The sequence below is a fragment of the Mchenga conophoros genome, linkage group LG1 (assembly GCF_057382185.1).
Source record: "Mchenga conophoros isolate Kocher_MC1m ecotype Shallow Benthic linkage group LG1, M_conophoros_male_GT1.1, whole genome shotgun sequence".
In the NCBI taxonomy this organism is placed as follows: domain Eukaryota; kingdom Metazoa; phylum Chordata; class Actinopteri; order Cichliformes; family Cichlidae; genus Mchenga; species Mchenga conophoros.
In genome coordinates, this window is record NC_140526.1 from 40,135,791 (window position 1) to 40,157,941 (window position 22,151).

General features: G+C 40.6%; 2 protein-coding genes across 3 annotated transcripts; one reads left to right on the forward strand and one right to left on the reverse strand.

Annotated features, from left to right (window-relative positions):
* Window positions 1-1,549: 1,549 nt before the first annotated feature.
* On the forward strand, window positions 1,550-15,077 carry LOC146583833 (ankyrin repeat and death domain-containing protein 1A-like). Of its 2 annotated transcripts, none has more exons than XM_085278208.1 (8): window positions 1,550-2,333; window positions 2,418-2,516; window positions 2,985-3,083; window positions 3,183-3,281; window positions 5,650-5,745; window positions 11,264-11,456; window positions 13,083-13,214; window positions 13,864-15,077. In XM_085278208.1, exons 2-8 carry the CDS (start codon window positions 2,424-2,426, stop codon window positions 14,124-14,126), a joined length of 975 nt encoding a protein of 324 aa, XP_085134334.1. In that variant the 5' UTR covers window positions 1,550-2,333; window positions 2,418-2,423; the 3' UTR covers window positions 14,127-15,077. The 2 variants fall into 2 exon arrangements, with proteins under 2 accessions (XP_085134334.1, XP_085134342.1); XM_085278216.1 differs by having other exon boundaries at window positions 1,560-2,333; window positions 13,409-14,005.
* Window positions 6,700-10,241, reverse strand: LOC146583834 (uncharacterized). The gene is made up of 2 exons (XM_085279480.1): window positions 9,610-10,241; window positions 6,700-7,713 (listed from the first exon to the last, which is right to left on the reverse strand). Exons 1-2 carry the CDS (start codon window positions 10,153-10,155, stop codon window positions 6,739-6,741), a joined length of 1,521 nt encoding a protein of 506 aa, XP_085135606.1. The 5' UTR covers window positions 10,156-10,241; the 3' UTR covers window positions 6,700-6,738.
* Window positions 15,078-22,151: the final 7,074 nt, after the last annotated feature.

Below are 22,151 nucleotides of genomic sequence, written 5' to 3' on the forward strand. Positions count from 1 at the left end.
CTGTGAGGATCATGTTCTTTGATTTCTCCAGTGCTTTCAACACCATCCAGCCACGACTTCTGAGAGACAGGCTGGAGCTATTGGGAGTGGACCACCACATGTCCCAGTGGATACTGGACTACCTCACAGGACGTCCACAGTATGTGAACATCCAGGGAGTGGACATTGAGATAGTGGACTCTTATAGGTACCTGGGTGTTCACCTGAGTAATAAACTGGACTGGAGTCACAACACTGATGCTCTTTACAGGAAGGGTCAGAGCAGACGCTGCCTGCTGAGGCGGCTGAGGTCATTTGGAGTCCAGGGAGCGCTTTTAAAGACCTTCTATGACTCTGTGGTGGCATCTGTCATTTTTTACAGTGTGGTTTGTTGGAGCAGCAGTTTATCTGCAGCTGAGAGGAAGAGGTTGGATAAACTCATGAGGAAGGCCAGCATCCAGGTAAGGAAATTTCAAAAAGTTGATTCTGTTCATCTGGATGTAGTGTTTTCAGTGGAAGAAATGTTTTGTCACTCATCCAAGGCACCTAAAAAAGCTCCAGCCGATCCAGGAAAGAAGGTGAAACTGCCGTCTAAGCAAAAACCCTTAGTGATCCCGTATGTATCAGGAGTATCAGAACAATTGGGGCGATCGTGGCTCAAGAGTTGGGAGTTCGCCTTGTAATCAGAAGGTTGCCGGTTCGAGCCCCGGCTTGGACAGTCTCGGTCGTTGTGTCCTTGGGCAAGACACTTCACCCGTTGCCTACTGGTGATGGTCAGAGGGCCCGGTGGCGCCAGTGTCCGGCAGCCTCGCCTCTGTCAGTGCGCCCCAGGGTGGCTGTGGCTACACCGTAGCTGCCATTACCAGTGTGTGAATGTGTGTGTGACAGGATATGTAAAGCGCTTTGGGGTCCTTAGGGACTAGTAAAGCGTAAAGAGCCCATACATCTCTATGACAACCGTGTGCCCACCCCTGAAGCCACCCATTCTGCCATCCCAAACCAATCCCACCATCAAGAACAGCGTCCCACAGGGAGCAAGGCTTTGCAAGCCATAGACCCAGATGAACGGATGCCCCCCAGATCCAGCACCTCTGGACAGGGTGCAGGAAACAGGGTTGTTATAAAGGGTTTAACAGAAGTGTTGCATTAATTGTTTAGGAATTATAGAAATTTTTATACTCTTTTAAACCTTTGAGGCTCAAAAGCATTTGGATACATGGCTGCCAAGCAGTTTTGTGGCCATTTAAGACTTTTCCCATAATTATTCTATCAGTAATTAAGCAGAGATATAGAGATAAGTGTTGAACTTACATTTAGTAGATGTCCAGTGAAACCCTTTGTATGAGGTCCAAAGAGATGCTGACACAAGCGAAGGCTAAGATTGAACAAATTACAGGAATTGTAATTGCCAAAACACTTGTGTACCTAACTGTGTGTTGTGTTGCAGACCAGAGCAGCCTTATGATGTCCAGAACCTTAAAGAAGGGTGAATCCTATCAATCAGTGGGTCCTGCCACTGAAGCATTTTTCTTGTTTTCTTTTTAGCCATCCACTCACCCATTCAGGGTCATTGATGGGCTGGAGCCTATCTCACCTCCATGGGGAGAGATGCAGGGTATACCTTGAACAGTCTGCCAATCTGTTACAGTGCTAACACAGAGAGGCAGACAACCATTTACACTTGGCATTGGGTAGCTGTTTACTGGAACACTTAATATGAGTTTTAAGGAGATGTTGATGAAGCAACAGAAGCCATCATTAAATGAAAAACTAAATAAACATATCAGAGAGAGATTAAAAAGTTTTATGAGGAGCCAAAATAACATTTGGGACATTTTCAACCAGAAGGAATATACTAGCCAGCTCAGACAGTTTACAACAAGGTGTACACCACTGGTTACGCTCAAGAACAGGAAGACCAGATTTGAATTTGCCAAAAAATAAAAGAACTTTCACAGCATGGGGAAAAACTATTAGTAATGTTAGTTTATGTGGTTTCCTCAGTAAACTGGGTGAGGTAGCTGACTCCTAATCACAGCGATTTCTCTAGTTTCAAGTAGCCTGGCCCTTTGACCCAGGACCTGTTGGCCTTGCAAGACCCTTCTAAGCAAAAATGATTCCTACTCACCAAACTCTTGGGATCACTCAAGCATTTTGAACCTGAAAAAACACATTTCTTCATGCTTGTGAATAATAAGCTTTAAACTGTAAAAACCTTTGACCTTGATTGTACCTGTTGTATTGTGTTGTTGTAGGATGATCTCACACCATTGCACACGGCAGCTGACGGAGGTCACTATGAATGCGTTAGACTTCTGCTGGATTCTGGCTGTAATGTCAATGCACAAACTAATGTATGCTTGTTTACTTAAATATGCAATTCAAGAGTGGGTTGGCAGTGTTATTTTCATGAATTAATATTTATCTTCTGTCTGTAGAGAAAAATGAATGCTCTCCATTATGTGGCACAGCATGGTCATGACAGAGAGGCCAGCTTGCTGCTGAAGGCAGGAATCAATGTAGATGCTATAAACAATGTAAGCACTGTTAGCTATCTCTGGAAAAAAATAATTATGATAATTCTTTTAAAGTACCCATATGCAAAAGAAATAGAAGAAATTTATAAAAGACTTGCATAAGATTTGGCTTACTTCATATAAGGCTTATATGATTTACTCATGAAAGTGGCCACTTTCTCATTACTTTCATATATTGTTTTAGTAAGTATCCAAAACAAGTTTCATTTATATAATTTATCAAAGGATCTTATATCTGTTTTCACTCTTGTATGCTTTTCACACAAGTTTCACATAACACAAAGCTTTATAAGATTTATATATATCTTTTCCATATGGGTATTCTTACACAGTGGTATGTTAGCATGTTAGCATTTTGGTGCATAAAATGAAGAAGAAATCTAAAATTAGGCAGTAAACACTTGTAAACGTTTTAAAAGTTAATATCATAGAGAGCAGCTTTTTAATACCTGTTTCTCTTTGAAACAGCAACACTGCACACCACTCCACCTGGCTGTTTTCAACAATCACACAAAAGTTGTACGATTGCTTATCGATGCTGGCAGCAACCTGAATGCCACTGACATTGTAAGTACAAAGTTCCACAGCCACATGAACACAATGCATAATAAAATGTCCTATAATACAGTAATTTTACTTAATGGTTGTCTGTCATGTGGGCGACAGAGGCAGCAGACCGCACTACACATTGCCTCAGAACATGGCTGGCATGACCTGGCTGAGATGATGCTGATTTCTAGAGTTAGTCTCAGTCTAACTGATAAGGTACCACACACAGCTTCACACAGAATATTATGTACACTGCTCAAAACAATAAATGGAGTACTAAAGTCACACATCAGACCTTAAAAAATATTCATGTTACTTTGACGTACGTTTTGAAATTCATTGAAAACAAGAAGGGGTCAGGGGTCACAAAGGTCAGTGAAAACCATAATCATCAGCCTTTTGAAGGCTGGATGAGATGGTGGATGGTGGTGGGGGGATCTCCTCCCAGATTTGGATGAGGGATTCAGGTGTGTGAAACATGAGGGCCAGGCAGTGACATCAGTGTCTTCATCATTATATAATTGCCAGGTCACTGGGTATTGCCCTGCAACACAAACCCAGGACCGAGTGCATTAAGACAAGCTCTGAGGATTTCATCCCAGCAGTACAGGGTACTGTTGGCTAGCATGGTTAATGATAAAGGAGCTTTACACAACATAATTTACCAATTCAAACCTGCATACACACAATTCTATCTAGCATTCACACTGCGATGAACTTTCAGCTCTGGCCTGTCTCCTACTATCTGCTCCTCACTCTTCAGACTGTGCTGGGAAACACAGGCTACGTCCACACTAAAATTTGAAAATGGCGTTTTTGTCTGAAAACGTTCCGCGTCCACACTATCGTTTTCAGTCGTTTTCACAGAGTTGTGCGTCCACATTGAAACAGCCGAAAACGCTTCCGTTCCAGTCCTGCGCATGCGTGAAACGCAAGAAGATTCGGCCTGCCTCATTTCCGTCTGCCATTTATTTACTTTTCCGGCTCTTTGAAACGTCGCGGCAAATGTTGAGGAAAAGCACCGAGTTTTTTAAATGGACTAACAATGAGCTGGAGTTGTTGCTGCGAGTAACACAAAAGTACAAAGTTGCAAAAGCGAGTGAGAGTTAAAGAATTTGAAGAAAAGCTCTGGAGCACGTACAGACTGATATTAATCTTTAATAGCGCTGTCAAAACTGAGAGCAAACAAAACAAACGCTGTATAATGCCCTCCGCTATCTTAGTTTGATTGGTCACATGACTGCATCACATCACTAAAATGTGTCATCGTTTTTGAAAAGGCTCGGGATTCGCTGTCCACACTGCAACACGAAAACGGCTTTGGATAGCGTTTTCAAAACGCTGCGTTTTCCTTCACCGAAAACGGCGTCTCAGTGTGGACATGGCCACAGTGTAACCTGGATGTGCTGCAGGTACTCTCTCATCAAACCAGTACTGACGAGGATATCAAAAAGCAATTCTAGGAGAGAATAATGGTCTGTCCCATCACCTGCAGAATCATTTACTTTATGGAGATTGTCTTGGAACTGTAAGAGCAGTTTGGCGAGGAAGAACAGCTAGCAGGTCCAGCGAGCATGTGGTGTGGAGGTTAGCTGGATAACTCAAAGTCAGTCAGTTAAATCGAACAACACATTTATTTGATGTTAGCAACATAAGACCATACAAGCCAAGTCTCCACGGCTCTACTCTGTCCGTACGTACATGTGCGGAGATGGGTAGTCACCGGCGCCAGCCCGTTACAAAGGTATGGTTTCTCTCAGAACAGACACACAAGCATGTAATGGCTGCCACACTATACTCACACACCCACTACGAGACTCCCCCAACTACTACAGTTGTTAAAAGTCCGCTTGTTCATTGTAACTGTTTATACTACGTTACCCATGATGCACCTCGGTATCTGTACTTCCGGTTGGGAACGTGTTCAGCGCAGTTCTGCACAGATGAGAGGTGTGTCGGAGGATAACGTATTTACTTGCATTCCTGTATGACCACACACACCCATATACACACTCACACCCCCTTTACCTGCATGTGAATACTGTAATGCCTCCCTACCAACGCTGTACATCCTGTTGATGTCATCTGCCACCTCCTTAGTAAAGTAGGGCAACCCCCTCTAGTGGTGCTATAACACAGTAAGGTTTGTCTTGGAACGTCTTCAGTACACCTGTTTGATTTGCACCAAAAAAAGGTGAAATTAATTGCTTCACTTACACTTCCGAAGACGACAGCTTGATATCCGTAAAGTTTAACTTGTGGTTGATGATCAAGTGTTCCTTTACTTTTTTGAGCTGTGTATTTCACATTGTACACTAACAAATAAAAACAGTTTTCAGTTGGTGCATTGATCCTTCTATATCATATTAATTAAGATCTTTGTTACGCTAGTCTTAAGTAGAATATTTATCTTTTTTCACACCATTTGAAACCTTGATGCGTAGTTCACTTTTTCTTTGTCCGGACAAAGTTAATCTTGTAGCACAGCATCATGATAACTGTTTTAGTATAGATTCAGATCTATGACACTCATAGCTGTGTCTTCTAACAAAGCAATGCTTTTCTGGCCATCTAATGTACACAGCAGGGAAAAACATGTCTGGAAGTGGCAGCAAGAGGAAACCATGTCGTCCTGGTGGACATGATAATTAAAGCTGACCGTTTTTCTAAATGGGAGAAGGTAAGTGTTGCTAACGCTATATTAATACTAAATACACTCTCCTTATATGAAATCTGTGCTCATATTCGATAAATACATTTTCACTCTTTTCCAGCGTATCAGCACCCATGTCCTGTTGAGTTTTTCACATTATATACATATTAATTGTTTTGGATTTTGTAATAAAAAAAAAATCCTGGCATACAGGCATAGTTATAAAGAACGAGAACAACTCAGAGCATACACTATGACTAGGTCTCCAAGATGCTTAAAACATAAGAAATCAGGAAGGGGCATGTAAAGGAATTTCTTTTACTTATGTATTAATCAGATTATTTTATTGTATGATGCCTTGGTGCCACTGGATTTTAACATGTCTCACACTCATACAGTAAGACAAATGGTGGGGGTGTAGTAAGGAAGTTGGGGGAAGCAGACGACTCCACAGGAAGAGTCTTTTGTCTCTTTGAGGACTCTGGGAGGCAGCAAGGGAGTGTGAACCTTAAGGTGTGAAACAGCTGTGTACTGCCTTTTGTTCCTGGAGATATTTAACTGAGAGCCATGCTGGGCTCAGACTCTGCTGACCGTCTGTCCCGCGGTCATGCAGGGACTTCATCAAGCTTGGTTGTCTGTTCTTTGTGTGTTTGATTAAAGAATGTTAGCTACCGCTCACCGCTCGTCTGCAGGCTTTATTTAAATGGAAAACTTCCACAACAGCCAACAAAAAGCTTTTTGCTAAAAAAAAGATTCAGAGCAGAAGTTTTTTGCACTGCATTTTAAAATGAAAACATATTGCATTTATTTACAATTAAAGACACAGAGCAGAAAGTGTGTTACTGTTTTACATCCACAGACACACAAGAAAAGAAGCAGGCAACATGAGGTCAAGTTATGGCAATTTTATTTGTGCATTTCAGTTTTTAAAAAACAAGCAAACGTCCCAAGAAGAAGGATGGGGTGAAAGAAAGGTGGAGATTTTAACATTAGGAGGAAGAAACTATTGATGCTGCTGGGTCAGTTCTTTCTCAGCAGTCTGCTCCAGAATCCCCTCCTGTCCTCAGCTTGCTTTTCTTTTTCTTTTGCCTTCAGTTCGTTTAAGGTCTTGTTGAGCTGCTCCTCGGCATCTTTAAATTTTTCTTTCAGCTGCTGTTTGGCCAGTTTCCCTTTGTGTTTGAGGAGCTCTTTAGCTTCCTTTTTGTGCTTTCGCATTTCTTTCAGTGCGTCTTTGCAGTCTTTCTTGGTCACCGTCATTTCTTTCTTGAATACCTTCACCTCAATTTTCTCTTCTGCAAGTTCTTCTTGCACTTTCATCAGTTCCTTCTTCATGTTTTCAGTGTGACTCTTTGTATCTTCCATTTCTTTCTTTGCTTCCTGTATTTTAATTTTCTCTTCCTCCAACACTTTTTGAGCTTCCAACAATTCTTTCTTCAAATTTTCAATCTCATTTTCTGCCTCATCTTTACGTCTTTTCTCCTCTTCAAGTTGTTGCTTTACATGCAGTAATTCCTTTCTTAGTGTTTCAGCTTCAGCTGTTACATTTGCAGCTTCTTGAGTTGCCAACTGCATTTTCTTTTTTCCCTCTTCAAAAGCTTCCTGCACCTCCTGTAATTCCTGCATCACATTTCCTGCCTCCTTCTTTGCAGTTTGATATTTATTGTTGGCTTCTTGTGCTGTGCTTTTCTCTTCCTCCAATGCTTTTTGAGCTTCCAACAGTTCTTTCTTCATCTTTTCATTCTCCTTTTCTGCCTGTTGTTTTCCCATTTTCTCTCCTTTAAGTTTGAGACCCACATGCAGTAATTCCTGCAATACTACATCAGTTTCAAACTTTGAATCTTTAGCTTCTCCTCTTGATTTTTCTGCCTCTTCTTTTAATTTGATATTTTCAGCCTGTATCATTTGAAGTTCTTCTTGCAGGTTAATCAGCTGTACTGAATTGTGAGGTGAAGCACTCGCCGATCCTCTTCTCGTTCTCCCCTGATTCATTTTGGCCTTTTAAACAAAGGAGCCAACGTTTTGTAGAGGAGTGAAGTGAAGTTTTCGATGTTTCTTCGTCAACTGTCGTTTGTCCTGCACAGAGATGCTGCTGTAGATGTGTCTCTAGCTGTGTCTGGATACAATGAAACATGCTGGAACTAAGTGCTTGTGTTGCACAGTTCTACTGAACATTCCATTTCATGCATGCTCCGCCCACATGGTCAGGAATGTCAGGTGCTGCATCGCCAAAGGCTGCTCCCGTTGCCTAGCAATAACAGCTGTTTACTTTTGGGGTCTGGTTCATTATTTAATAAAGAAAACATGTCCAAGTATTGGGTGCTGAGGCTCAGCACATATTCTAGCCTGCTGTGTGGGTGGGCAGCTAGAAATCACTGGTGGGCAACATGAGTGAGGAGAAAACTGGAGCAGCCAAGCAGGGAGCTGCAGGTTGCTGGTTTGAGTCTCTGTTCAGATGCTGGTGTCTCCTCTCTCTGAGATGTCTGCAAACAGTCCCAGATAAAACAATAAGGATAATAAACAAACACGTGACTAAAATAACAGTTATGACTCTGATGTGTTTCATGTGTAGCAGGATGGCCTCTATACAGCAGTCGCTGCAAGCATCCACATCGCCACACTCACTTTTCTTTAAGCAGGCGTGCTGGGCTCCTCCTAAGCAAAGTTTGAAACTTCATTTCCTTCATGCTGGTGAACTTTTTACCAAATATTTTCATCAAAGCTTCTCCATCACTGACAGGGATTGTTTGGATCTTCACACTCATCTCCACCAACCCTAAAAAATGAGTCTCACTTTGCTCATATAATGCCAGGAGTGTCTCCATATTCCACAAAAGTCTATGCAAACATGTAACAGTATCCCATATTCATATGAATATTATTGATATTATAACAAAAGCTGTCACCAACACAATTGTCACAAGTGCTTTTTTTATTAGTTATTGCAAATGCTTGATTGCAGTTCTTGCTAGATGACAAAACCACGTATTAGGTTTAGAAGGAAATGACTTTTTCTACATGAGGTAAAGTTGGAGCTGTTTCCCCAAACTAAATGAAATCATCATTTGAAAAACTACAATCTGTATTTACTCTGAACATCTGTGTTAACATTTGAAATTGGAAACATGTAAGTGTAACAAACATGTTAAAACATAAGAAATCAGGAAGGGGCATGTAAAGGAATTTCTTTTACTTATGTATTAATCACATTATTTTATTGTATGATACCTTGGTGCCACTGGATTTTAACATGTCTCACACTCATACAGTAAGACAAATGGTGGGGGTGTAGTAAGGAAGTTGGGGGAAGCAGAAAACTCCACAGGAAGAGTCTTTTGTGTCTTTGAGGACTCTGGGAGGCAGCAAGGGAGTGTGAACCTTAAGGTGTGAAACAGCTGTGTACTGCCTTTTGTTCCTGGAGATATTTAACTGAGAGCCATGCTGGGCTCAGACTCTGCTGACCGTCTGTCCCGCGGTCATGCAGGGACTTCATCAAGCTTGGTTGTCTGTTCTTTGTGTGTTTGATTAAAGAATGTTAGCTACCGCTCACCGCTCGTCTGCAGGCTTTATTTAAATGGAAAACTTCCACAACAGCCAACAAAAAGCTTTTTGCTAAAAAAAAGATTCAGAGCAGAAGTTTTTTGCACTGCATTTTAAAATGAAAACATATTGCATTTATTTACAATTAAAGACACAGAGCAGAAAGTGTGTTACTGTTTTACATCCACAGACACACAAGAAAAGAAGCAGGCAACATGAGGTCAAGTTATGGCAATTTTATTTGTGCATTTCAGTTTTTAAAAAACAAGCAAACGTCCCAAGAAGAAGGATGGGGTGAAAGAAAGGTGGAGATTTTAACATTAGGAGGAAGAAACTATTGATGCTGCTGAGTCAGTTCTTTCTCAGCAGTCTGCTCCAGAATCCCCTCCTGTCCTCAGCTTGCTTTTCTTTTTCTTTTGCCTTCAGTTCGTTTAAGGTCTTGTTGAGCTGCTCCTCGGCATCTTTAAATTTTTCTTTCAGCTGCTGTTTGGCCAGTTTCCCTTTGTGTTTGAGGAGCTCTTTAGCTTCCTTTTTGTGCTTTCGCATTTCTTTCAGTGCGTCTTTGCAGTCTTTCTTGGTCACCGTCATTTCTTTCTTGAATACCTTCACCTCAATTTTCTCTTCTGCAAGTTCTTCTTGCACTTTCATCAGTTCCTTCTTCATGTTTTCATTGTGACTCTTTGTATCTTCCATTTCTTTCTTTGCTTCCTGTATTTTCATTTTCTCTTCCTCCAACACTTTTTGAGCTTCCAACAATTCTTTCTTCAAATTTTCAATCTCATTTTCTGCCTCATCTTTGAAGGCAGAAGTTTTCGATGTTTCTTCGTCAACTGTCGTTTGTCCTGCACAGAGATGCTGCTGTAGATGTGTCTCTAGCTGTGTCTGGATACAATGAAACATGCTGGAACTAAGTGCTTGTGTTGCACAGTTCTACTGAACATTCCATTTCATGCATGCTCCGCCCACATGGTCAGGAATGTCAGGTGCTGCATCGCCAAAGGCTGCTCCCGTTGCCTAGCAATAACAGCTGTTTACTTTTGGGGTCTGGTTCATTATTTAATAAAGAAAACATGTCCAAGTATTGGGTGCTGAGGCTCAGCACATATTCTAGCCTGCTGTGTGGGTGGGCAGCTAGAAATCACTGGTGGGCAACATGAGTGAGGAGAAAACTGGAGCAGCCAAGCAGGGAGCTGCAGGTTGCTGGTTTGAGTCTCTGTTCAGATGCTGGTGTCTCCTCTCTCTGAGATGTCTGCAAACAGTCCCAGATAAAACAATAAGGATAATAAACAAACACGTGACTAAAATAACAGTTATGACTCTGATGTGTTTCATGTGTAGCAGGATGGCCTCTATACAGCAGTCGCTGCAAGCATCCACATCGCCACACTCACTTTTCTTTAAGCAGGCGTGCTGGGCTCCTCCTAAGGAAAGTTTGAAACTTCATTTCCTTCATGCTGGTGAACTTTTTACCAAATATTTTCATCAAAGCTTCTCCATCACTGACAGGGATTGTTTGGATCTTCACACTCATCTCCACCAACCCTAAAAAATGAGTCTCACTTTGCTCATATAATGCCAGGAGTGTCTCCATATTCCACAAAAGTCTATGCAAACATGTAACAGTATCCCATATTCATATGAATATTATTGATATTATAACAAAAGCTGTCACCAACACAATTGTCACAAGTGCTTTTTTTATTAGTTATTGCAAATGCTTGATTGCAGTTCTTGCTAGATGACAAAACCACGTATTAGGTTTAGAAGGAAATGACTTTTGGAGGTAGCAAGGGAGTGTGAAGCTTAAGGTGTAAAACAGCTGTGTACTGCCTTTTGTTCCTGGAGAAGGTATTTAACAAACCAGCTAAGTATCTTGTAAATTCTTTGTGCTAGTTTTAAAAGCAAGAGGTACTGAGAGTTTGTTTTCTTTGTACATCATATGCATAAAACGTGATAACATCCTTTTAACTTCGAACGACTCACAAAACTTTCTCCCTGTTGAATTCAGGATCACGGGGGATGTGAGCAGGTAAGAAGACCTCTGAGCTTCAAACAGGACCATCAGCCAGAGACACAGCACTTCCGTTCTGTCTTATGGACCCTCGCCACAAAGCATCTGTGTTATGGGGAGTGGAAGATTCTCGCTCAGCATTGGGACTTTAGTGAAGCACATATACAAGCTATAGAACAACAGTGGACAGGTGAGCAGTGCTGAGTTCCTAAAAAAATTATTGACAGTTTTATTGCTATTTTTATTACCTTTTTTGTACTTGTTGGGTTTTTTCATATATATATATATATAAATCTTTACACAGGAAATCATACAAGTTTGAAAAACTGTAATATAAGGCCTGTAATGTCCAGAACCATAGAAGCACTGTTTCATGGGTCCAGTGATTTTATTGAAAATAAATTCTCAAATTTGGCACTGACTGATTCACTCTACAGCATTCTGAGTACCTGAGGTGATTAACTCTGGTCTAGGTCAATTTTAACCCAGATCAAGAATTCTTTCTACAATTCTACTACAACAAATGAACTACAGATCTATTTAGAATATATGGATAGTCTGACATGAGTAAATGGATGCTTAATCCTTAATATTTCAGAGAGCAGATGGTGTTGTTTTTCTTTTGGTTTTTTTACAACATCACTTTTTTGTAGAAAAACGTCTATTATCATACAATATCTTGTCTTATAATGATGACCTGAAGCACAACTACAACTGCCTATACCTGATACCTGAATCTTGGTTAACCAGAGAGATAAAAGCCAGGAGAATAAACCAGATGTTCTCCACTGAACTACCCAAAGTATAGTCTGAATGGCAGCAGAACAAAATGAGAACAGCCCCGCCAACGCTGGAGACAGAGCAATACTGAAGAGTATATGTAAGAAGGATGCAACACATAACAGAAATGCTCAGTGCCTAGTGGATCTAAGAGCAGACTGCAACAACCTCCCTGAAAGGATCCAGTAACCATCACAGTGGCAGACATGTCAAGCAGAGGGATTGGACAGCACCATTCCCTGCCATGTTTAACACCTACTGGATAGGGAAGCTAACAAGCTAACTCCATTAGCATCCTGCAGCACAAATGAACCAGGTGCTAATGGTTGAGACCCACCCGGAATGTCTAACCGAAGGCTGTCCTGATCCCCAAGGATCCCAAGAAGGGGCCGGTCCCATCCAACTACTGGCCAATAACTTGGCTAAACTGCCCACCAGATTGCCCTCCTCCTGAATGGTAGATACTGTACCTCCGTCCATCCAAACCCACACTTGTCCTTGTTGGACATAGTTGGATATAATTGCTAATCTTTCTCTTTGGGTAGATTGGTCCTCCAACCAAGAGCAGTCTCTCCAAGATGACAGCAGTTTGCAACATGGATTGTAATAAGTTTTTCAGCTTTTGTACACTGTTGCAAGAGTTACATTCTGGGCACAGCTTTTTTCTTTAATTCCAAATGCCAGATCTTTGACACCTTGCTTTTAAACTCTATTTGACTTTTAACCTGTTGAACCTTTTTTTTAATTTAAAGTTGAACTTTAAATAAAATATTAAATTATATAAAATAAAATATTGTTTCATTTTGTTGGAGCACTTAAAATGTAAGATATCAGGATGTCATTCAGCTTTGCTTACTGGCCAAGTACCTCGCTTGCTTAACGCTGGTCTGTGGTTACAATACAGACCCAGTGGACTATATGAACTAGTTAGTTACTGTGATTCTATAAATGTTCTGATGGTATAAGAACTGTCTACAGTGACTGTGTTTAACTAAAAGTTCAGATGGATAATGCTTGATATAAATCTAAATTGAAGGTAAGAAAAGCTTCAAAGATCATGGTCACCGGATGCTGTTAATCTGGCTTCATGGAGTGCTCGTAGCTGGAGAAAACCCTACCAAAGGCCTCTATGAGGGGTTGGTGGAAATCTCCCGGACAGATTTGGCAGGTGAGCTAATCAGGGAGGTCACTTCCTTTCACTGGTCAGACTATTTGTCAGTTTTAACAGTCATACAATATTAGTTAACAATATTTCTCCACAGAAAGACCAATAATGCCGTAAGACTGTTTTTCTGTTTGTTCACTGGAATGTGTCTACTTTTTTTTCTTTTCTCTGTTTTCCTCTTCTGGTTTGTTATCCAGAGTTCATCCGACAGAAGGCAAACTCCCAGACCAGCTCTCCTAAAATGTGCTGCGTAATGTGACGGCAACAAGTTTATGCTTATCATCGAGCTATTGTGTTAGCTTTGTTAAAACTTTCTTTATTTAAAGAAATAAAAATGTTATTTTCTATAAATAAAATTACATGATTTGAATTGTGAGTCACATAATGGTTTACATTTTTTAATGAAAGATAGGTGTGTAGCAGCCAGGGGAAAGTTGCTCTCTATTTATTTCTTTTTTTTTTTGCCGTGCAATTTTGTCAGGTTTTCTCTACTGCAGCACTTGAACTGTGTTTACCTAGAAGGGCTGTAACAACAGCCTTGCACTGCTGCAGATTTCCATGTGCTGCATCCCATGCCAGTTATCCACACACAAAGAAAGGACAAGACAAGCTGCCCCTAACCTACCCAAAATGCCCCACGCCTGCTGCTTAGGTGTGGGATTTTGCTTCCCCCAAAGGTCCTTGAGGTTCCTGAGATTCCCTAAAGCGCAGATCGTACCTCCCAACATGGGCCAGCTCGCTCCACATGATAGTGCATCCGAGGAGGCGTGGACCCCCCTGCGGAGGCGTGGACCCCCCCTGCGCATGGAGAGACCAAACCATGAAACTGGCGACTCCGGGCACTGGTGCTCCATACTCCTTGCAGGCCCCCTGCATCCCAGACCCCAAACCCCAAGACCCTCACACCAACACTAGTTCACTGGATCTAAGACAGAGCCCAGCTCCTAACAAAAAGCGCCCCTCACAATGATGCTTTACAACACTGCATCTGATGTTTTGTGTTGCACTTGATGTTGTAAGGCTTGGATGCAGCTGCTTGGCCATATAAACCCATTCCATGAAGCCCTCTATGCACTGTTGTCGAGCTAATCTGTAGGCCACATGAAGTTAATATTTGCCTCTCTGCCCTTTGTCCTCCCCTCAAACCGGCTGTCACTCCCTAAGCCGTGGTCTGCTGGAGGTTTCTTCCTGTTAAAATGGAGTTCTTCCTCCACACTGACTCCAGGTGCTTGTTAACAGGGGCTCATCTTACTGTTGGGGTTTATTGTAGGGTCTTTATCTTAAACATAAAGCACCATGAGGCGACTGTTGTTTGGATTTGGTACTGTATAAACAAAATTAAAGTGACAGTCCAAAATAAAGTCATTTTAATGAAATTCTTATTTACTCATTGTGAATAAAGTACAGCAGTACATAACACATTTGATTGATGATTGGTGGTTGATTTATTTAAACTAATATAATCATCCTGCTGCAACCAGGTTTCTGTAAGTCAGAGTAAATCAATTTGTTGATCAATTATTAATTCTTGTACTAACAGAGAGAGCAAACCCCAAGTTAGCAGTTCAGTCAACAGTAAAGCAACATGGAGCGAAGGCGGTGTGCATTTCACTTACTCTTTTGACTGGCCTTACTCTTACTTTGAGGAGAGTAATACTGGGAAAATAATATTGTTTTTCTCACTGAAAGCCATTTCCACTCTGTTTGACTGTTACTTAAGTAGATTAACCTTTGGTTTTATATCTTTTTGTCAGGAAAATACTAGTACAAGACTGAGTTCATATCTTTACTTGTTAAATGTGTATTTTTGACCTGTAGACTTGTAGGATTTGTGGAATAAAGAAACAAACTTACTAGAAATGAAAATGAATGTTTATTTTTGTTCATTTTTTAGTATTTCATACAGCTGACTAGCAATTACACAAGCGTGATTGGGATTAAGTCAACGGACAGGTGAAAAGTATAGACAATGATACATTTTCATTTCTCATTTTAAACAAAGCTATTTCAGGCAAATTTGAAAAGCATAAAATTCAAGCTGCATCAATCTCTCCCATCTCTTGGTTGTCTGTGGAAACAGAAAGAAGATGTTACACATATGTAGTATCTGCACAAAAAAATCACAAACACAGGCTGTAAATTGAGGAGATGTGTTCGTCTGGTGTTCTGGTTTATATGCCTTTCACTCATCCCAGCTACATGCTTCTGACCCTGATCAATTAAAATATATGACATTTCATTGTTTTTTGTTTTAAACCAAATGTTTCCACTAAAGTTATCCTGACAAAGCTTTAATTGGTAAAATAAATGTATAGGAACATGATTTTCTATTATAATGAAGTAAACAAAATTCGAAAACATCCGAGCTTATTTACTTACTTTTTCTAGAACAACTTGTTCCTTTGCACAGGTATGGGCACATTTGAGCCTGTCAAACAACAAACAGAGAGAAATCTTTAAACGCTGCTGCATTTCTTTAAGACACCACATGAACATCTGAGTTTGATGAACAGTTTGATGTACTATATCTATGTTGGTGTTTACTAGTCTCCATGATTGTTCTGTGAAACTAGTGGAGGTAGAAAAGTAAGCCGGGGGCTGAGCAGATAGGTTGAAAGAATTTAAGGTCTTCAGCACACAAAGCAGATAATTAAATAAGCATGCTCTCATGGTTATGATATTCTGAAGCATATTATTATCTATAGACAATAATACCAAACAGAAATTGCTTCCTCTTCCCTCCATTTTGCATCACCCAATGTCAGTTTTGTGTACATATTTGATCTTCAAACACGTTTTACCCCAGTGACGTTGGTTTTTCTGCTTGTTTGTTAACAGGATTCCAGGTTTTTGTGCTTGTCCCAACTTTTTCTATTTATATAATTATTATTTGAGGAGGAGACAGCTTCATAGTACAGTTACATTTTGTTTGAATTTTGAAAACCTCTCAACCTTTAAGCACAAATGGGTGCAGTAGTAGGTTTGGAAACTAAAGGTGGTGCAGAAAAACGGCAAGTAGACTGGCACTTATACAGTGTTTTTGTGCTCTAATTGAGCACTCAAAATTCTTATTAGCCAGTCGCACAAACATTCATGTAAATGCTCTTTCTTATACTTAAGTACCAGACACACATTTGCACAAATTTATCAATAGCGACTCAGAGTTCAGTATCTTGCTCAAGGTCATTTCAAAATACTTCTTGGTGTTGTCTCAGTCTGGAGTATCACTTCCTGTTCTATCTTACAGTGGTATTTTTGCATTGCTTATCTGTGTAGCCAATTTAATTAAAAACTTATAGATAACGTCTTATTTCATAGTGTAATCTTCCTGCGCTTTATCCAAAGCACACTCTGTTGAATCACCCACTAATTATATTTACAGTGTTCAGTCACTGTGTCTTTAGGGATTCGCTAGCTTAGCATTAGCTCTTCACCTGTCTCTCCTACTCTTTCCTGCTCAGATGTTTAGTTACCCCTTGGCCTACTTTACTAATAACTATACTTGTTATAAATGTAGCTTGTTTGTAGCTCCGGAGGCCCCGTCAGTTCTCTTCCATCGGATTTTCCCGAGCAGTTGGGAAAACATGATTGCTGAGTGATGGTGAGGAGGAAGCGTAGTCCTAAATAGAAGCCCCCGGTACACTACCAACCCAACCATGTGTTGAAGCATTTTTCCCCACATGGCGACACACCTGGAACATCTATACATCCATCCATTTTCTTCAGATTCTCTGGGGCCGGGTAGCAACCTAAGCAGAAAAGCCCAGACCTCCCTCTCCCTAGCTCAGGGGTGGGCAACTCCAGGCTTCGAGGGCCGGTGTCCCTGCAGGTTTTAGATGTGTCCTCGAACCAACACAGCTGATTTAAACGGCTAAATTAGCTCCTCAACCTGTCCTGAAGTTCTTCAGAGGCCTGGTAACGAACTAATCATGTGATTCAGGTGTGTTGACCCAAGGTGAGATCTAAAACCTGCAGGGACACCGGCCCTCGTGGACTGAGAATGCCCACCCCTGCCCTAGCTGCCTCCTCCAGCTTGTCCAGGGGAACACCAAGGAGTTCCCATACCACCCAAGAGATATTATCTAGAGTTGGATGTCTCGAGACTGGTCTTGGTCTCGAGACCACTTTTACGTGGTCTTGGTCTCGACTGACTTTGGTCTCGGTCTTGGTCTCGCTGTTTCGGTCTTGCATTCTCAAATCGACATAGTGTTCGGGAGATTTGGAGTCAATATTAAACCCAAAGTACTTACTAGCTAACTGACTGGATGCCCATTAACCTTATAACTCCTGTTGTGTGTGTGTGTGTGTGTGTGTGTGTGTGTGTGTGTGTAAAAACTGAGATGTTCAGAGGTCTTGCTTCATGGTATCGAACAGCCCGCACAAAACAGGTTCTTTATGTTTTAGTTTAAGTGCTGATGTAAACCACAATGTTCAGCAAACATCTATCAGGTCATTGGACTGTATTTTTTTTAAAGCTTAAGTATGCACACATGGGATATATTAAAAACTGACAAGCCGTTTGAACACATGATGTGAAATCACTTCATTAACCTGCTGGATTTGCCAAAAGTTCAAATATTTATACTACTTTGGCACATTACTCCTAACTTATTAAGTGGCTCTTAGTGAGGGTCATGATAATCAATTCAATTGAGCAGAAGTGACATTCTTACTTCGATTCGTCCAAATTCATGTGAGTTTCAGTCTGTTCAGCCTGTTTCTGTGTAGCACCAAGCAGCAGACCTAAACCTGGATGTGCTTCTGGCTTCTGCCTCTAATGAAAACGGATGAGTGTAAAATGCAACCATTGTTTGTAGTTTGCTGCCACCTACTGAGTGAAAAAAGAACTGAAGCTGTAAAAAGTCAGTATTCCTAATGATAGGCTTCGTTTTGTTTCAGTTTCAGTTCACTATACAGCTCATCAAACTGTTTTCCCTTTACGTTTTGATATAATAGCTTTTTAGTACTACTGAGACACATACTGCCTTTTCCTTCTGTCAGAGTAATATTTTCTTGAGCTGTGTAACTGGATTGTTCAAACATAGAGGTAGTTTGGATTCACTGACACAGGAGCCATACGCCCTTTCTGCAGTTTCTATGCTTCCTTAGCACGTTTATGTCGCCATTGTTAATCCTGTCCTGTGCAAACAAAAGCTCAAGCTACACTTGTCTGACTGACAGAAGGTTCAAGAGAAGGACATTTGCTCTCAACTCTTTCCCTGTTGAAATGTTATTCCAAGGAAGTGAGTTTCCTACAGGGTATGGAGGGTTAGTATGTGTTAATGATTTCAGTGTCATGCAGGGGAAAGCAGCATTCAGTGGAAGCTTCTCGGTGACTGTTTTAAATCCAAATATGACCCTTATTTGTGGCGCATGTTAACATACGGTCAGCTCAGGAGTTAGTATCAGTGATGTGGTTGTTACGAGGTTGCGCACAGCATCACCGGCAAGAGGGCTTGGTTTGAGAGGTTTTTGGCATCTGTGATGTGATTTACAACCATCCACTCATGTACAGTAAGAAGCCGCACTCACAACCGTGGGCATCAGCAAGTTGGTGAAATTTAAACAAAACAAAACAGCGTCACATCTGAAACTCTCTTATTGTACCCAAAATACAAATTTTAGTGATTACATGTGGCTTCATTAATTATGTTCAAAAGGATGAATACATAACGCAAGTAATAACTTTATGATCAGTCAGTGAATGAAGGAGCTCAAGAGTGCAAATATAGTTGCAATAAAGTGACAAATATGCCCTTTTATGTCAAACAAAGACCGAAATAAGTGGCATCAGTGTGAGGATGAAAATGAGCGATCCAACCTCACACTGCAGATATCAGGGCAAAGCACAGTGGGGGGGTTGCAGTCTGCACGCACAAGAGGGCTAACAACGCTGTGAGTGACGGAATCCACCCAAACTGAGGAACAGCTTCTTCCCCAGAGCTGAAGCCTGCACTGTTTGCACTGTAATATAATATAATATAATATAATATAATATAATATAATATAATATAATATATCATGTTGCTATTTAATGTTTTTTGTTGCAGCTGCTCTGTGAGCCAAGCTTTCGTTGTCTAAATTCAATGGCAATATATCTCTGCACCACACGATGGCGATAGATTCTCACAGACAGTCTGTGCTCTGCTTCCGCCACCAGTCATCTTTAAATCTTTTTTTTATTCAATGAAACCTTTATTTAACTGTCCATCTCGCAGCATTACTTTAAAAAAATCATATTTAAATACGTAAATAAATATAAAAGCCAAGGGTAAAAGAAAAAGGTAACAATTATAAGAATACACGCAAAAATTCACATACATATATTGTTTTGAGCCTTTTTGTTGGTGCAGTCTGATATTGATTGTATGTGCATGTGCACATCCTTAAAATAATGACAGAAATATGGTGTTTTGTTAGTAAACTTACATTTATGGATCAAAAATTTAGCTAAAAGTATTAAGAAATTTATCATAAAAAAACATTTCTCATACTTCTTGGGGAACTTAAAGAAACAGAATAAAACATTTTCCCATCGTAAAGAAAACTCCCTTAAAATATGGACAATAACAAAGCTGCTAAATTCCTTCCAGAATCTCTGTGTAAAAGAACAGTACCAAAAAAGATGTGTCACCGTTTCTGGATGATCCCCACAGAAAGTACAATTAGTATTTATGTCCCTTTTAAATTTGGCCATGTAGTGACTGGCTGGATAACATTTATGTCGAATTTTAAAAGAGACTTCTTTCACCTTATTTACAATCAAATATTTATGGGGGACCATCCAGACTGTCTTCCACTTGATATCTGGAACATATCGGTTCCAATAAGATATTATATATGGGAGAGAGACGATATCTTCTTGGAATAAACTACGTATTCTCTTATTGCTGTTACCAAGTTCCTGTGAAAAGCAGATTTTTCCTATTGGTGACTCAGCTGGATCAGGGAGAGTGACTGAGGTAGAGATCGAGCTGTCAGTGTTTTTATATAACATTAAAGTCCCTGAGGGTATGGCACCAAGCACCATTGAGAATTCCTGAACACTGATTGGAAAATTATATAGTGCAATAAAGTCGTTGTAAGTAAGTAGTTGTCCCTCTTTACTAACCAGCTGAGCCACCAATAGGATCCCATTTTGGAGCCAAGTTTCCAGGAAAAGTGATTTATTTTTCTATAAAATCTCTCTGTTGTTCCAGATGAGGTATTTGTGAGGTGAGAAGTTGTGTTTATAAATGAGGGTCCACGCTAAGAGGACCTGCTTATGGAAGGATGAAAGCTTTACAGGGAGTTTCTCAACATTGTAATTACAATTTGAAGTAAAATTAAAGCCACCAAAACGAGAGAAAATATGGTATAAAGTTCCAGACAGAGGTAGGGTTTTAAGAAAATGTTTGCGACGTCGAAAATAGCGACGGCCATCTGGGACTTTCTAGTGGACGACTTCATGGCTGTGCCTTCACCTGGAGACTGGCGGTCCATCACAGAGGGATTCCAGGAGCGCTGGAACTTCCCTCTGTGCTGTGCAGCTCTGGATGGGAAGCACGTCCAGACAAAGGCACCCCATATATCATATAGGAGACACACACTTTGATATACACTAAATATTTATTGCATTTCTTTTTTGTGGTGCCCAAATTTATGCACCTGCTTGATTTTGTTTAAACAATTATTGCACACTTTCTGTAAATCCAGTAAACTTCTTTTCACTTCTCAAATATCACTGTGTGAGTCTCCTGTATGATATTTAACTGACATTTTTTATTGTAACAACCAACGATTTATACAGGAAAATAATGTCTATTAACAAGGTTGCCCAAAATTTTGCATCCCACTGTATTAGTATATTTTGTCATTAGTATAATATGAAATAACTTCTACATGTGTCAAGTCGTGTGCCAACATTTGCTGTGTAGTAGAACTGAGACATTAGTCATTATAAAAATGTATTTGAAATAATATTAAAATTCTCAAACAGAAAAACATTAAACATAAATATATAAAATATAAGTATTTACAGAGAGACAGGAATAAAAAGGACCAGCTGCTCTCCAGAGCAGGAACAAGGCTGAGGAGGAAATGCTCCATTGGAGACTGGTGTGGCCTCTTCAGGGACTCCAGGATGGCCAGCTCCACCGCCGATGGACCGTCCTGGGACCCGTCCCTCATCTGCCTCGGAGCCGTCCTCCTCTGTGGGCCTGTAAAACAGCACAAAACACAAAGAAATGAGAAGGCTGCTACTAGATTTTAATTTCAACAGTGAAAAAAAACAAAAACAGGATATAATCAGATTGGTTGTAGATATTTAGTAAAGGTGATCACAAGGCAATCCCACCGACTAAAAAGGTATCAGTGCTTGCTGTACATACCTGTGGGTGCAGCAGCAGGAGCTCAGGGACTGGGGAGCCAGGAGAAGCAACAGGGGATGCTCTGCTGCAGAATCAGTTGGCTCTATCAATACAGTATTAAATGCTAACAGGTTGAATATAATCAGAGAAAGTATATACAGTGGTCCCTCCTTTATTGCAGCAGGGGTTCTCAGAATAACTAGCCCCTGGCCACGCACTTTATACACTGTTTTCCCCACACACATGAACATTGGTCACAGTTCTCACAATTGATTCTCAAAGTGCAAACCTTTGTAGATTGCAAAACGTAAAAGTATTATTATGCCGCGTTTTGTCTTCATCTGCCCGCCACTTTCGTGCGCCTTTTTCCCCTCGCGGTGCAGGTGTCTATTTCCGAATGAGGCTCATAGTTATGGGTGTTTTTGTGCTGTTTTTTCTATTGGACGTGATGGTTATCAAAACCAAACATGATAAATTTGGCAAGCGCAGGAGACACGACACGGAGCAGATTTGTCAATCAGGCTGCAGAATGCAATGCTGTACGGTGCAAAAAAAAGAAAAGAAAAAGAAAATCAGCGGAAAAGCGAAGCAG